General features: G+C 39.8%; 1 protein-coding gene and 1 long non-coding RNA gene across 2 annotated transcripts; one reads left to right on the top strand and one right to left on the bottom strand.

Moving 5' to 3' along the window:
- The first annotated feature begins 2,452 nt into the window (after window positions 1-2,452).
- Window positions 2,453-3,367, top strand: LOC138370609 (uncharacterized). The gene is made up of 2 exons (XR_011230171.1): window positions 2,453-3,260; window positions 3,308-3,367. It is a non-coding gene; the product is annotated as an uncharacterized lncRNA (long non-coding RNA).
- LOC123759347 (uncharacterized) lies at window positions 3,134-7,180 on the bottom strand. Its single transcript, XM_045744270.2, has 2 exons — window positions 6,976-7,180; window positions 3,134-3,946 (listed from the first exon to the last, which is right to left on the bottom strand). The coding sequence occupies exons 1-2, from the start codon at window positions 7,009-7,011 to the stop codon at window positions 3,317-3,319; spliced, it is 666 nt and encodes a 221-aa protein (XP_045600226.2). The 5' UTR covers window positions 7,012-7,180; the 3' UTR covers window positions 3,134-3,316.
- Between the last annotated feature and the right edge of the window lie 9,673 nt (window positions 7,181-16,853).

The raw sequence follows: 16,853 nt of genomic DNA, 5'->3' as shown, positions 1-16,853 counted from the left end.
CAGGTTGTGAGATGCAGTTTACACTTTCACAGGTTGTGAGATGCATTAGTTTACACTTTCATAGGTTGTGAGATACAATAGTTTACACTTAGCCACCTTGATTTCCCCTATTATCATTGATAAACCACTGGGCTGGTAAGGACGGTATCAGGTCATTGTACTGAGATATTTGTATTTCGATCACTCGGTGTTAAGTGTTGCTCCAGTACTGTATCTTTTTGTAAATACTTTAATAAGCTCTAAGTAAGTAAGTAATTATCAAAAGAAGAAGGCACCAAGCCGGGGAGACTTATAGCAATGTCAAAATACAAAATACATGAACAAATTTTAAGAAAAAAACGGAGAAAGATCTTTTTCTTATCAAATTTCGTTTGTTCAACAACATAACTGTTTCGGATGGTCTTGTAACTGCGGAAAAGAAAGACATAAAGAAAAAAATCAATACAATGCATTCAATGCAGTCCCCGTGGTGTAGTGGTTAAGACGCTCGCGAGCCCTTTGTCCTTGGTTCGCATCCTGGCCGGGAAGGATTTACTGGGCGCAAATCCTTAACTGTAGCCTCTGTTTAACTCAACAGTAAAATGTGTACCTGGTTGTTAAACGATTTTTCGCGGGGTCGTATTCCAGGGAACATAGGATTAAGGACTGCCAGAAACGCTACGTGTACTAGTGGCTGTACAAGAATGAAAGAAGTCTTGTATATATACATAAAAAAATTACAGGAACCGAAGGTGTGCAAGAACCAAAGGTCCACTGGTATGTGGCAGCACAGGAGCTAAGAGACTGGTCATCGAAATAGTCAAAGCAAGCTGAGAGACAAGACTGTTTCGATGATCTGTGAAGTATTCGATATAGACGAGTGTTTAAGTGCACCCAGGAAGGCACCCCATTTCAACTGAGGCCACGGTTGGGGCCTTGAACCTGTTTCAAGTGAGGTTCACTTCACCGAGTGCTGGACGCCTAGTGTCAAGGTATGCCGTGGACGGACTCCTGCGTCAATTACACAGCTCAACTTTAATGTCCAAGACCGAGGTTTCTGAGTGAGGGAGACTCAGACAGCCTTACCCTCCGTCATCGTGTGCAACTTTGATTAATTTATTTATATACAAGAAAATGCATTGAATTGTGAAAATGTATACATTGGTGATTGTGGTACATTCTTGCAAAACCACTAACACACATAGCGTTTCCCGTAGGTCCTTAAGCTAACCAATAAATGTAATAATAGGTACTTTGTAACAAAATTTGAATTTAACATAATAACTACATTATAAATTAAAATAATAAATTACATAGATGAGATTGCACTTTGTAGTAATAAACTGGGTCAATGGGTAGCACAAGATACCGCATTGTTAGCAGCACAAAGTGGGATACTATGAAAGTGAAATTATGTACTTTTTGGTTCCACTTTTGAATAAGGCATAAGTTAGACAATATTTTTTAATTCGTTATGGAGTAAGATCCATATATTGGGTTCTTTTACTTGCACGGAGTGTTTGTACAGATTTAGTCGGACTGGGGATATTAAATAGATATTTATTTATGGTGAGATGCTCATGGGTTCTATTACATCTATCAATTAAGAGTTTCAAATCAGAATTAGATACTAGCAATAAGGTTTTGTAATTGTAAATAGCATAAGAGAATGTGTGGAGTGAGTGTATGTTTAGCATGTTTAGGGATTTAAACAGTGGGGCTGTGTGTTGTCTGAAGGCACAGTTATAGTTCTGATGGCAGATTTTTGCTTGGTGATGATGAGTTTATGGTAGTTTGCAGTGGAGGAACCCCATGCATAGATACCGTATGTAAGATACGAATAGGTTAGCGTGTAGTATAACGCGAGGAGAGCAGATTTGGGAACGTAATATCTGATTTTTGAGAGTACACCGTCAGTTTTAGGCTATGTGTTGTATGTGGGTGCTGACGTTAGACTCTCGTCTATAAAGGCCAAGGAACTTTCCATAATTTTTAAGGACAATGTTAATATTGTCTATCTGAAGGTGTATTTGTTTGATGATTTACTTTCAAATAAAATGTAGTAGGTCTTTTCTGTTTAGTGTGAGTTTGTTAGTTGACATCCATGAGTGGACTTTTTTAATTCGTTATTTATAATATTATTTAGTGTGTGGGTTGGTGTTTGAACAGATGAAAGGTAGAATCGTCAGCAAATAGTATAGGTTGATGAACTTTAGACATTTGGCAAGCCATTGATGTATTAATGATATAGGAGAGGTCCAAAGATGCTGCCTTGTGGCACTCCTACGGTTAATGGTAGAGTGTGGGAGGTTATGTCATTGATGGCTACATATTGATGTCTGTTATTAAGCTATGATCGGATATGGTACAGAGCAAGGTCTCGGATTCCAGAATGATGAAGTTTAATTTAGAGGTAGCTATTTTTTACGGTATCAAAAGCCTTTCTCAGGTCAGTGAAGAGGCCAATTGGGAACTCATTTTTGTCAAGGACTGTATAGATTAAATCAAGCAAATTAATAATAGATAATTGCTACAACAGATCAGAAAGCAAAATGGCTATGACTTAATATGTTGAATTTTACATGGTAAGTGTAAAGATGGATATAAATAATTTTTACAAATATTTATGATAATATTGGTAGGCCCGACATTGGTCTGTAATTGTTTGTTAGCTGTCTCGCCTCCTTTATGAACTGGAGTTACTTTCATTTTTTAAGGATATCAGGAACAGTATAACACTCAAAAGATTTGTTGAATAGCAGAACTGTGGCTGGTGCAAGGACATAAGCGGCCCTTTTGTATACCATAGTCGGTATGTCACTAATGCCCCCAAGCTTTGGGTTTAAGTGAGTGAATTTTCTCAAAGATACATCGTCCAATTGTGATTTCATCACCATTACCCGCAGGCCAGAGTGTAGGCGGGCCGACTGTATAAATCCTGGTTGAGTTTCAGTCTGGGGCCTCCAGAACCTCCCAGTAAATTCAGTAGAGTTCGGGGTTAGTAGGCTTTTGTCCTATCGTGGCCGAGTGGGTTAAGACATGTGTCTGTGAATCTCCAGAACGGTTCAAGTCATCCCTTTGACTCAAAATTATTTTCTCATATATATATTAGAATGACTTTATTGAACTGGGAATGGATACTAATAAACTAAAGTTGATTATTTATTTTTATTTGTAAACCTCAATAATTTCAAACCAAAACATTCATAATTTTACATTTACATATAGTGAACAGTATGCCCTCATTATGTTTACCCGACACTCATTTGTTTTTGTGTCAGGTGCGTCGCCAGGTGCGTCGCTCACCCGTCCAGGGCTGCGTCGCCAGGTGCGTCGCTCACCCGTCCAGGGCAGCGGCGGCGGCGGCGCAGGGCTGTACACACTCAGCTGACGCGCTGCACGTCCCATCTGCAGAGGAATAGTTTTCTCCTTCCGGACACGTGTGTAAGTCATCAGCCTCGGGATAGTAACCGGCAGCCGAACAGAAGTAATAATTTGTGCAATTTGTAGGATCAGCGATCTCGGTGAAGGCAGTGTCGCAGAAGACGGCACAAGAGTCGCAACACTGATTTATGTCGGACTGACACGCCGTCCCGTTAAAGTAGAGATCAGTACCTGAATCACATTCCAGTGCGACGGGAGGGTTAAATATTCCACACAATAAGTATTTGGTACAGTCGGTGGGATCTGCTATTGGGAAGACTACCGTATTATTACCACATGAATATTTGCATGTTGGTGGACATACACCACAAGTAGCATCAGCAGAAGCTACGCATGCAGATGTATTTGTATCAAATTTCTCGCCTACATCACAGTCGAACACAACATCACTCGGATGTCCATTGGCCAGGCAGACGTAATACCTGTTGCAGTTTGTCGGGTCAGGAATTTGATCACCAGCAGCGTGGGTACTACAGTCGATGTCGACGCACTCCTGTTTTGTCACCCCTGTTATACCCAGAACCTGCAGGCATAAAGTTAACATTTGATACATTATATTCATATATATTCATATATATTCACACACACACACACACACACACACACACACACACACACACACACACACACACACACACACACACACACACACACACACACACACACACACACACACGGGTCTCGTAGCCTGGTGGATAGCGCGCAGGACTCGTAATTCTGTGGCGCGGGTTCGATTCCCGCACGAGGCAGAAACAAATGGGCAAAGTTTCTTTCACCCTAAGTGCCCCTGTTACCTAGCAGTAAATAGGTACCTGGGAGTTAGTCAGCTGTCACGGGCTGCTTCCTGGGGTGTGTGTGTGTGGTGTGGAGAGAGAGAGAGAAAAAAAAAGTAGTTAGTAAACAGTTGATTGACAGTTGAGAGGTGGGCCGAAAGAGCAAAGCCCCGCAAAAACACAACTAGTAAACACACACACACACACACACACACACACACACACACACACACACACACACACACACACACACACACACACACACACACACACAGTGTCAGAGTAGTTAATAAATGGGTGGAGGCTGACTCCATACACAGTTTCAAATGTAGATATGATAGAGCCCAATAGGCTCAGGAATCTGTACACCAGTTGATTGACAGTTAAGAGGCGGGACCAAAGAGCCAAAGCTCAACCCCCGCAAGCACAACTAGGTGAGTACAAACATACACTTTTGGGGGGCCTCGCGGCTGAGCGGACAGCGCTCTGGTGTCGTAGTCCTAAGTGCCCGGGTTCCATCCCCGGTGGAGGCAGAAACAAATGAGCAGTTTCTTTCACCCTGGTGCACTTGTTCATCTAGCAGTAAATAGGTACCCGGGAGTTAGACAGCTGCTATACAGGCTGCTTCCTGGGGATGTGTGTGTGTGTGCGTGTGTAAGAGAAATACACATGTATTTCACGCGTGTGTAATAATACACTACTATTATGTAGTAGACATAATAGAGGAAAATAAATTGGTTAGAAAGGCGGAGTCCAAGAGTTACTTTGCAGTTACAGACAGTAAATACACAGCCACGACAAAGTATCACAGGGAGCTGAAACATTAACACACCATTATCTAGGTCTATGTGGTATGGTTGAGAGGTTCACCAGTGGTGTCCCAGATCATAAACACACCGAGATCAATTACAGGAGATGGAAAGCAACAATTATTGGAAAAAGATGGAATTTGGGGAAAAAAATTAAAGCTAGGCTAATCAAAATAAACAAAATGGCTAACGCCACGGATACTGAAATGTCAACACGAAGCAATAATTACAAGGGCTTCACTCAGGAGGAAATTAGCAATGCTGGTTTTATGGGCAGATTAGTAAAAGTTGAGGATCTGCAAAAGATTCACGAAGAAAAACTTGTTTAATTAGCCAGAGAAATACAAAATAAAAATAAGTTAATAAGTTTGTAAAAGAAAACATTTTTCAGAAAGAGCTGGAAGTTGCCAGCTTGACAGGTAAGGTAAGACCACAGGAAGAACAAATTAAGGAACTAGTGAAATAAAATGAGACATGGAAAATGAAGGGGGAATGAATATGCTGAAATCAACAAAAAGATAGATAGATATGGAAAAGAATTAAGAGGAACTATACAGGCGAGATAAACTATAGAGTTAGGCAAGGAATTTCTAAGAAAAAATTCATGGGCAACTCCAATGGAAAAAGTTATTAGAGGATTGGAAACGATCAAAGAGGAAACAAAAGAAACATATGCAAGTTGCAAAAGAGAAAATAAACTGGCAATAATTTCACACTCGGACTTAGTCCTTTTATGCTACACAAGTTTTCTTTGAAGTAAACAATTTCCAATCCAACTTAAGTTATCCCACTTTACCATGTGCTTCTATCTTTCAGCCAGCATTTCATTAAGCTCTATCAAAAACTTAGATTACGTCACCGTAAATAATATCACAATTACCCACAATTGAGTGCTTCAAATATCCTGGAAGAAAACAATAGCAAACCCATAACAAATGGTTGACCCCCAACAAAGTTACACTACAGAGTTCCCACCAGTCTCTGGTTCTTCAAGATGTATGAATGTCACCTTCGACCATTCATACATCTTTCCCACTATAGATAATTCTTAGTTATATATGCAAGTAAGTAATTATCAAAAGAAGGCGCCAAGCCGGGTAGGCTATGTAGCATTATATATGCGAGACTTTTTACATTCTTGTAAAGCACTAACACGTATAGTGTTTCTGGCAGGTCCTTAATCTTAATTTTCCCTGGAATACGACCCGCCAAATAGTTTAACCAGGTACCCATTCACTGCTAGGTGAACAGAGGCGTACGGTTAAGGATTGACGCCTAGTCAATCTTTCTTGGCCAGGATACGAACCCAGGCGAAATAGCTTGCGAAGAGCGGGACGAGTGCATTACCACTGCGCCACGGGACCCATCTGTCAAGCCAACTGGTTAACAGTCCCACGCAACTCTCCCCAGGGACCCTCACAAATGCGTTGGTACACTTACTGGGAATTTTTCAATAGATATAAGAAAGTTAGTTAGGGTGAGAAAATATGGTTAAAATATAAAGTGAAAGAACATGTGTTGGGTGAGAAGCAGCGCCACCTCTGGGGTGTGGCAGCAGGTACGGTGGGGTTGATATTCAATTAAGTGGACTGTATATTTCAACTGATGCAAACAATTACCCGGGTGCATCACGCGGTCAAACCCCCACATCCACGGTTTAAGGATTTTTCGTCTATTCATTTACCAGGCACTTATGGGCGGCCGTCCGGGGGCAAGTGCATGATGGGAGGATCCGGTGAAGCTGCAGTTGACTTGGCGCGGCGGCGGCTGTCTCTCTAAAGTGCTAGGGAAGAGGAGATTATATGAGCTCTGCTACACCCTGCGCCGTTACTGGCGTGGGTGTCGTAAGGTGTGTACCTCAACTTGTGTCTTAACTAAATACCAGAACCCAACATTAGTCTGCGAGCCATTCTTACTTGCTTATTTTAAATATAAATAAAGGAATGTATGTGATGGGAGAGTATAGTTACCAGGCCAACAATGAGGTATAGGACCCTGGGTGACATCCCGGAGGCTCGCAGTGTCTTGTGTCTTGGCTTTATGGACCTCCTTATGGACTTGCTGGTGTGGGGAATTGATGAAGGAGTTTTGTGGTGCTAGGATTTGCTGGTGCGGGAACTTGTAGACGAAGGGCTTGCTAGTGCGGCTGTCATAAGGTAACTGGCCGCCCAGCTAGCTCCCTGGCCTCATGATAAACAACAGGTTACGTGACCTAATAAGCCAGCTGCTGGTTCTCATGTGTTTCTACATGCGCCTAGCAAGTCCAACGAACACATTAGCTAAGCTGAAGATATAATGATACATATCACTGGATATGATGACCAAATCACACATCAAAAAGGGAAGAAACGAAGACGTTTCGGTCCGTCCTGGACCATTATCAAGTCATGTAATAGAAGAGATGAAGGTGGCCTCCGAATTCATGATAGAGCTGATGAGTTAGCCAAAGAAAGAATAGAATATAACTTGGATTGCATATAAGCAGTCTGTGAACAATAGTATACCAAAAACGTCAACAAAACCTTGTAGATCTGAGGCAGAGTGAAATCTACACTAGCAAATCCATCTATCATCATATTTTCATGCAAGAAGAGCCACACATCTATGGATCATCCCATAAAATCAGCCGACTCCTAGATGTTACTACTGCTCTGCTTAGACCTTGGCTATAGGTATCTCTGGGAATTTGCATTACCTGCTGATGTAGCTGTAAATGTAATGTAAAATGTAAACTTTCAACAAATTTATTCACACACCCTCCGTCACTGTGAATGAAAAATATACGTGAATTCTTGAATAAATGTTCAAGAGACGTGTAACTATTTCATTCAAAATGATCTGCTATCAGAAATCTTAGCCAAATATCCCCAGTTTGCTAACTGTAGGTAGTAACTGAGTGACTGTAACCTCTCCAGTCCCCGTGGATCAGGAACTGTATAGTCTCAGGTCCGCGCAGGAATATCCCTGGAAAAAAGTCCCTGAGTGCATGATGTGACTGTAACCCTTTCCACTACCTCCCACAGGATGGGTATGGGGTGCATAATAAATAAACCAAACTAAAAAAAAATGAATAGAACTGTAAGTATATTTTATTATTGGTCAATCATAAATTATTATTCATAACCTATAAGCGCATATCAATATCATGGATATCAGTAATTCGTATAAACCATAAACTCGCATTATTCGGTACTAAGTATAGATATCAATATCATGGATATCAGTAATTCGTATAAACCATAAACTCGCATTATTCGGTACTAAGTATAGATATCAATATCATGGATATCAGTAATTCGTATAAACCATAAACTCGCATTATTCGGTACTAAGTATAGATATCAGCAGCTATTTATTCTGAGAAAATAAAAACTACATGTTGACAAGCCTTGCGCGTCTCCAGCGTGGCGCATGTTCTACAGCGCTGGTGTTGCCCATGTGCTCACCGCTGGCTTTTTTATGATATGCCAGTGGTTTAAACTCCATATTGTTTTAAAGATTTAAGTCTATCCTTGCAATGTCGAAGAGGTGAAACTGCAGTTTTAATGACGATCTCCAGAAGGAATTCAAATTTATTAAACTGGACAAACTGCGTAGTGATGGAACAAGAGTGATATGACAATATTTTAATGTCCATTTTTCCGTTTCTCAAGGAGACAGAAGCGACATCAACCAACATCTACCTAGAAAGATAAGGATGCTGAAAAGACTCTGGCTTCTGTTAAAAACATAATGTAATTTATGGTGAGACGTGATGGTGATAGTGAGAGCGATAACATTGCAGCAAGTGAAGCTCTAGTTGGTTATCATACTGTGTGTCCCGGCCAAAGTTTTCGCGCCAATGACAGCTTGTTGACATTGATAAAAGAAAATTTATGAACCAAAATTGTCCTCGTCACATACCAAATCAGAATCAATAGTTACCAACATTTTATCATCATCATACATATTGGGCAAAGTAATAGAGGATTTCAATAAAACAAAAGGCATTAGTCATTTTAGACGCATAAAACCAAAAAGACATCAAACTTTTTCAAATCGTCGTGCTAGCAGGGGGGTAGAAATAGCCTAAGCTACTCTATCCCTTTGAGATGTATTTTTTCTTGTCTCAATAAACATACTTGAACTTGAATCGTCGTGCGGTAATTTTTGCCAAATTGTGGCGTTTAAGGCAAAAATTACGGAGTTTATTTCCTTACCCGGTGGAACGTGCGACCTACAGTGTGCTATGTTGAAGGACGTAAGTGACAAATTTGTCTTACAAAACAAGATTGTTGCTTTATGTGCAGACAGCACGAACACCATCTTTGTTGGCTGCCAAAATGTGTAGCGAAGACTTGGAACTGAACTTAAGAGGCAGATTACCGGTATTGGTTAAGGCGCTCACATGCACAATTGTCTCCAGTGTGCTGTTGACTCTTTACCAAGTGATATTGTATGTTTTACAATGAAAGTATACAAATACATTAATTATTAAATATGACCGAAAAAGTAAGATTAATAATTCTAACACGAATTTTCTCAATCTTTCGTACATTTCTTTTCACTGTTGGAGGTAAATCAAAAATCAATTCTCCAAAATTCATTTTTATTTCTAGTCTGACGCGACACGAGCGCGTTTCGTAAAACTTATTACATTTTTAAAGACTTTAGTTTACAACTGAACACAACTGAATAGAACTGATTGATTGATTGATGAAGATTAAGCCACCCAAGAGGTGGCTCGGGCATGAATAGCCCGTAAGTGGTGGCCCTTTCGAGCCATTACCAGTATCAAAAGATGATACTAAAGATCTGTGGAGGCGCAACTGCACCCTGCGTGACGGGAGATGTCTCCCGGACCAAGTGGTGACCAAATGGTGTGAATAGAACTTACGCATCTCCGATTTTATATCTACATTTGAGTGAGGTGGATGGGGTGAGGTGGCATTAATAGGGTATTAATTTCATCAACACAAGACAGAACAAGAGGTGGCATTAATAGGGTATTAATTTCATCAACACAAGACAGAACACGAAACAATGGGTATTGAATAGAAGTGTTTGTAGAAAGCCTATTGGTCCATATTTCTTGATGCTTCTATATTGCATAAGCCTTCGTGAGAACAAGGAGATAGTTGTCAGGAGAGGTGACAAGTCGCCAATATATGTCATTCTTAAAAAAGACGAATATCTGGCGAAAATGAACATCATACTCTCTGACCAAACTAAGTTCCAAAGGGTAACGAAGGACACTACAGCCGAATTAAAAGCAAAGGTCAACAAACTGATCGAAACTGTGAACGCCAAGAAATCCGGACTCCACCTGCCAAAGATCATTGGGGAATATAAACCTGGATATGCATATGGAAATGTCAAGACACACAAGCCTGGAAACCCACTTCGGCCAATCATTAGCCAGATACCCACACCCACGTACAGACTGGCGAAGCGACTCAACGGCCTGCTGACTCCTTATGTTCCCTGCGCCTTCAGCCTGAAGTCTCCAAAGGAATTTGTTGACTTACTGCGGGGCACACGGGCCACAGGGATAAGAGCCTCGTTGGACGTAGAATCGCTGTTTACCAACGTACCTGTGGACGAGACAATCGGGATGATAGCCGACAGAGTGTATCGTGATCCAGCCTGTACTCCTCTTGACATACCAGAAAATATTCTGAGGAAACTACTCCAAGCTTGTACTAAAGAGGCATCCTTCTTGAGCCCGGATGGGCACATGTATAAGCAAGTAGATGGGGTCGCCATGGGTTCTCCCCTAGGTGTCCTGTTTGCAAACTTCTACATGGGTACCATCGAGCAAAAAGTCTTAGTCGACATGAACTTGAAACCGGCCATATACTGCAGGTATGTTGACGACATTTTCACACAGGTACCTGATGTCAGACATCTGCAGGAGCTAAAGGAGGCATTTGAGCAGAGTTCCGTGCTGCCATTTGCAAGAGATCAAGTGTCTACGTTGCAAACATACATCAGGAACGACCTAAGGTATATCTTGAGGTTATCTTGAGATGATTTCAGGGCTTTAGTGTCCCCGCGGCCCGGTCCTCGACCAGGCCTCCACCCCCAGGAAGCAGCCCATGACAGCTGACTAACACCCAGGTACCTATTTTACTGCTAAGTAACAGGGGCATAGGATACAAGAAACTCTGCCCATTGTTTCTTGCCGGCGCCCGGGATCACAAGTCCAGCGTGCTGTCCGCTCGGCCGATCGGCTTCCTAGGTACAAGCATTAAGCAACGGGCATGGTATCAATACATTCCAAGAAACAAGCATCATATGTACCCAATCTGAACATCTTTACCATTGTGATCATTGCTGTCTTATATGTGCTGTCAATCTGCTGTATGGTGTCTATTAACCTTGTTTAAATTACTAATCAAGCTGTCAATGTAATCAATCAGAGCTTTAATATAACAATATGCTTTAATATACCTACTTATCTCTCTCATCTCATTTTTCTCTTGTAATGTATCTTTATCATTTATCAATTCTGATTGAAATTACCTACTTAAAATTATCTGCTAGATTAAGGACCTGCCCGAAACGCTGTGCGTACTGGTGGCTTTACAAGAATGTAAATACTGTACTATCCAATGTATTCTCACAAACCCAATGTACCTTCTTGTATATATATAAATAAATAAATAAATAAATAAATAAATAAATATAAACATACATAGGTTGCTACAATTGGTGGCAGCGGTGGGATACGAACTCATGCATCTGAAGGATAAGCTGCCACAGCTGTGAGATCAGTACTCAAGGCAAGGGTAAGGGTAAGCTGACACAGCAGTGAGAATAGTGTCCCCCCCCCCCCCCGTGTCGCCCCTCCCATGTCACCCTTCCAGTGCCACTTCTCCCGTGTCACCCTTCCTGTGTCATGCACACACTCCCATCTTCCCACAACTACGTACAACAGCTGTGCATTTTCACTACAGATAAAGATTATGAAACGCATCTTCGTGGGGTTTTTACTCAATGTTTCTCAAGACATTGACGGGTCATTAGATATCATCCGCCTTGTCTTCATCAAATTGAAAAATTGCATCAACCTTCATAATCTTGTAATTTTTTAGGTGAGCATACACAGAACAACATTTGCATACATGAAGGGAACTATGAGGGAGGCGGGGAAACGCCAAGCCATTACAACTATATAGCACCTGGAAGGGGTCAGATGAGCTAGTTACAAAATTCAGTATAAGTCGTCACATCATCAATGGGTTCGAGATATATCACAAGCACAGTTTCTAAATTAAGCAACTGACATATGTGGAGAGCTAAAGTCACAATTGACATGTTTGTCCTGCACACCGCCCCCCATCCAGTGGGCAGCGGTGGATAGGTTACAATCACTTAGTTACTACCTACAAATGGAAAGCAGTTCCTAATGGAAAGCGTGTTATACAATTTTTCTAAATATCTTCTGATATGGGTGCTGACTTCTCAATTCGTGTACCTAATACTTGAAGGCTTTTCTCTAGTTCCTTGTAGATTTTATACCAGCAAGAACAATAAGTAAGGGCTCTGAGTACAATTGCGTCTATTACACTATTCTTATGACTGCCTTTGAGCAGCCGGAGAGCAGTAATATTCCGGGAATCTCAACTAAATTTCGCAAACTTGAGGCAAAGTGAAATTCACACCAGTTACTCCATATATCATCATTCTATTATGCAGGAAGTACCGCACGTCTATGGATCATCTAATAAGGTTAGCAGACTTCTAAATGTTACCACTGCTAGGCTTAGGCTTGGCTATAAGTACTTCTGGGAATTTGTAACATCTGCTGATGTAGATTTAACTAAATGTAAACTCTGTCAGCAGAACTATTCGCATACTTTGCGTCATTATATAATGGAATGTGAAAAAATCGCGGAATTTAGAGATAACACCATCAATAGTGTCCAAGAAATATGTAAGTACTTCATTCATAATGATGTTCTGCCCGAAATCATAGCGAAGTATCCAAAATTTGCTTACTGTAAGTAATGCATGCACATGACTGTAAAGCTGCCGCCCAGTTGGGTGGGTGTGCAGCAAGACTAGTAACTGTGTGACTCACCATAGATGTAAAGTGCCTTCTATAGTGACTGTTGTGAGCCTCTTGTTGATCACTTGTGACAAAAGATTATTGATGTGTGTATTTGTGTGGGTGATTAAATATATATGTGCATGTATATTTGTATACGTATGCATATGTACATGTATATATAACATTAATAGTTTTGTAACTAGCGTCAAAAGATTGTTATTTGCTTAGCTAAACGAACTAGAGGGTTCAGTTCCTGAACCGATTATGTGCCTCTGTAATCCATTACACCACCGCCCACGGGATGGGTATGGGGTGCATAATAAAGAACAGTACATCCTAAGCAGACGTTATATAATGATATTCTCAACAGTAGATACAAGAAAATTAATTGTTATCTAATACCAGAATAGTATAAAATCTTATCATAATAAGCTACGGGATTTGTGGATCAGTGTTTAAAAGGAATTCGGAAGTAATAATGATACAGCTGATGCCATCTGTCGGCAGACGAGAACACTATCAACTGGCAGGTTAATAGTGGCCATAAGATACAGCTTACGACATCTGTTGACATCAAATTACACTTATAACAAATTACCCCACAAAATACCACTAACGCCATCTCTCTTTTTTCCAACGCACTATAAATAGCCAAACAGCAACCCATAAGGCGGGTTGTTGTGCTCGGGTAGGAGGTTCCAAGCTCCGCCCACAGATGGTATGGGGTGTATAAACAATGGCATATCATTGGTAGAAACTCTTTGTTGACATTCACACAACAGCCAATGACAGGAAGGGATCAGCTAAAGGTGCCATCCACTTAGTAAATCATCTTTATTCAGCACACCATCCTTACTTATGACATTCTGCTTCAACTTTAATCTACCTAAAAAGTAAAGGGTTAAGTATTTAAAAGCATTAATAAAGTGATAATTAAATACTTCAGGATGTAACGAGTGTTACAGAAACATGGGCTGGCTACCTAGCTTGTGACGTCATCAGCGGGGGTTGCCTCACGCAAATAATATCGGCGATACAATGCTCCGTTCTCTTATTGTACTAAATTATTCAGTTAGATGGAAATTTCTGTCTTGTACAAAACGAAGAGGTTGTGTTTGAAATAAAGATATTGTTGTGCAAAAAGACGTATTTCTTAGTTTGCATTTAATTATAGAAAGAGTGTTGCCATTCCCAGCAACAGCCAATCACAGGAAGGTACTTGCTAAAAGTCCGTCTCCTTACTGACGTCTTCAGGAGCGACACACAGATCTAGCTTATGGCTTGCTGTTTCATCTCGTGTATATAAAATATATGAATATTTCGGTTACTATGATTATTAAAAGTATGAGATATAACAATTGTGACACAAAATAGCTAAAGGCTGCCATTAAAAAGAGCTCATAGTGGATTTTGTAATAGTTTTATGGAAAGCGTGTTATACATTTTTTTCTAAATATCTTCTGATACGGGTGTTGACTTCTCAATTTGTGTTCCTAATACTTGAAGGTTTTTTTCCAGTTCCTTGTAGATTTTATACCAGTCAGCACACTGAGTAAGGGCTCTGAGTATAATTGCGTTTAATACACTATTCTTATATCTATCTGTCTGACCATTCATACACATTCCAGTGTTGATGGGTTTAGTATAATCTTCTGTGGTGAAAGTTGTTTTAGGTTCTCACGTAGACATGGAGGAAAGGGTGTGTACCATCATGCCTAGTTCATGAGTAAAGTTAGGCACTGAGTTGCGGATAAGTAGACCCTTTAATCGCTACAATTCCAGGAGGGTTTTCACACATACGTATATATTATCGATGTATCTGCAGTAGATGCGAAGTTTCCCTGTGGTATTGAAGGTTTTCTAGTGTTCATATTTAGAGTAATCATGGGTTTTATTTATATTTTTAATACAACATAAATTAATTATTATAATGTTTCGATTATTTCTGAGTGGACCCAAAAAATTATTTCCCTAAATAAATGCACATTATTATCATTATGATTGACTAAATCTAGTCCTTGCTAGCGAGATCAGTTGTGAACGCCAGCTAGCGCACAAGTACAAGAGCGCCCAAAATTAACACATAAGACATGTAGAGACAGGCGTGTAGCTTCTGACTTCGCTTTTATTAATAAATATTACATGTTAAGCGTTTATATATTAGTACAACAATCACACAGTAAATGTAATAGGAGTCTACCCAAAAACTGGCCACAGTCAAGTGTTTTGTGCGTTCGACCATGTTTGTGGGCCTTCAGATGCGAAGTGTAAACACTGTCGGGCGTCGTTGTTATGAAGCCCATCACATCACTCAACTTCATTCAATAACTATATGCCTGTTAACTAGAAGATTTTAACTGTTAATAGTCTTACGTTAGGGTTTTAATACTAAGTATATATATATAAATAAATAAATAAATAAATATGTTTATTCAGGTAAGGTACATACATACAAGTGATGTTATATTAATTGGATTGATATATAGATAGAGCCAGTACATACAATGCTTAAAGCCACTGTTACGCAATGCGTTTCGGGCAAGAAAAACATTAATATCTAGAACTTAATACTAATTGAGCATAAAGAATAAAAAGTGTTGAGAACAAATACAAATAAAGATAAAAAAAGGGGAAACATGACTGAAAAAGCAGCACAAATATATATATATATATATATATATATATATATATATATATATATATATATATATATATATATATATATATATATATATATATATATATATATATATATATATATATATGCGAACAAGCCTGAATGGTCCCCAGGCATATATGAAACTAAAAACTCACACACCATAAGTGACTCGAACCCATACTGCCAAGAGCACCATGCAATTGGTGTACAGGAGACCTTAACCACTCGACTATCACGACCGTACATAAGATGATGGTAGCCGAGGCTATTTGCCCATCATCCCGACGGCACTATGACGGTAATCTTGGGCATAGATATTTTATCAAATCACCTCATTTTGGGGGGCCACGTGAGAAACATATTATGTTAGATTCTTTTAATTTGTCCTTATATTATTTAATATATATAAAGGCTTTCCTAATGTGACGATGTCTATTGAATTTTGTAACTAGCTCATCAAGATTGTAACTTGCTTAGCTAAATAAATTGTGGGGTTCAGTCCCTGAGCCCGTTATGTGCCTCTGTAACCCTTTCCGCTACCGCCCACTAGATGGGTATGGGGTGCATAATAAATGAACTAAACCAACCTGCCTTAACATCTTTATATTATGATAATCACATCAACATATCAGCATTAAGATCAGTGTGAAATTCCTGTTTTGGCCAGAATGTCTACCACTCTGCTTGAGTGCACTTTGTAATGTTTCTTTTCGGCAGCTTTATTTCCTCAGTTTCTGAACTGGTCTCTTTAGCTTGTATGTTGTAATAAGCTATTCCAACATTTACAGTTGTTCTTCCTTGTGAAGATTTAACAAAAAATTGTGTTTGTAAGGGTGATAAAGTTCAGCGCCGGCAGCACCCAGTCTTACTCCATACTTCCACCTTTGTGGGACCTGTATAAGCCTAACTTGTATATATACACTGGCTGCCTGTCCCCTACACAATGATTTATCATTAACTATTATATACAGTATGCCCGGCTAAAGCGAACACAGTACAGTTTCGTCATAGGAGATTACTAGATTGGAATTTACTACCAAATTTCAAGATATCAAAGTATTTTTGGTATGAAATGCTGTTATTTTATGCATCATTTGTTGTTTTAATAATATTACGGCCATCTCAACAAAGATCAGTACATCCTAAGCAGACGA

The sequence above is a fragment of the Procambarus clarkii genome, chromosome 32 (assembly GCF_040958095.1).
Source record: "Procambarus clarkii isolate CNS0578487 chromosome 32, FALCON_Pclarkii_2.0, whole genome shotgun sequence".
NCBI lineage: Eukaryota > Metazoa > Arthropoda > Malacostraca > Decapoda > Cambaridae > Procambarus > Procambarus clarkii.
This window is presented reverse-complemented; position numbering and strand designations above follow the sequence as displayed.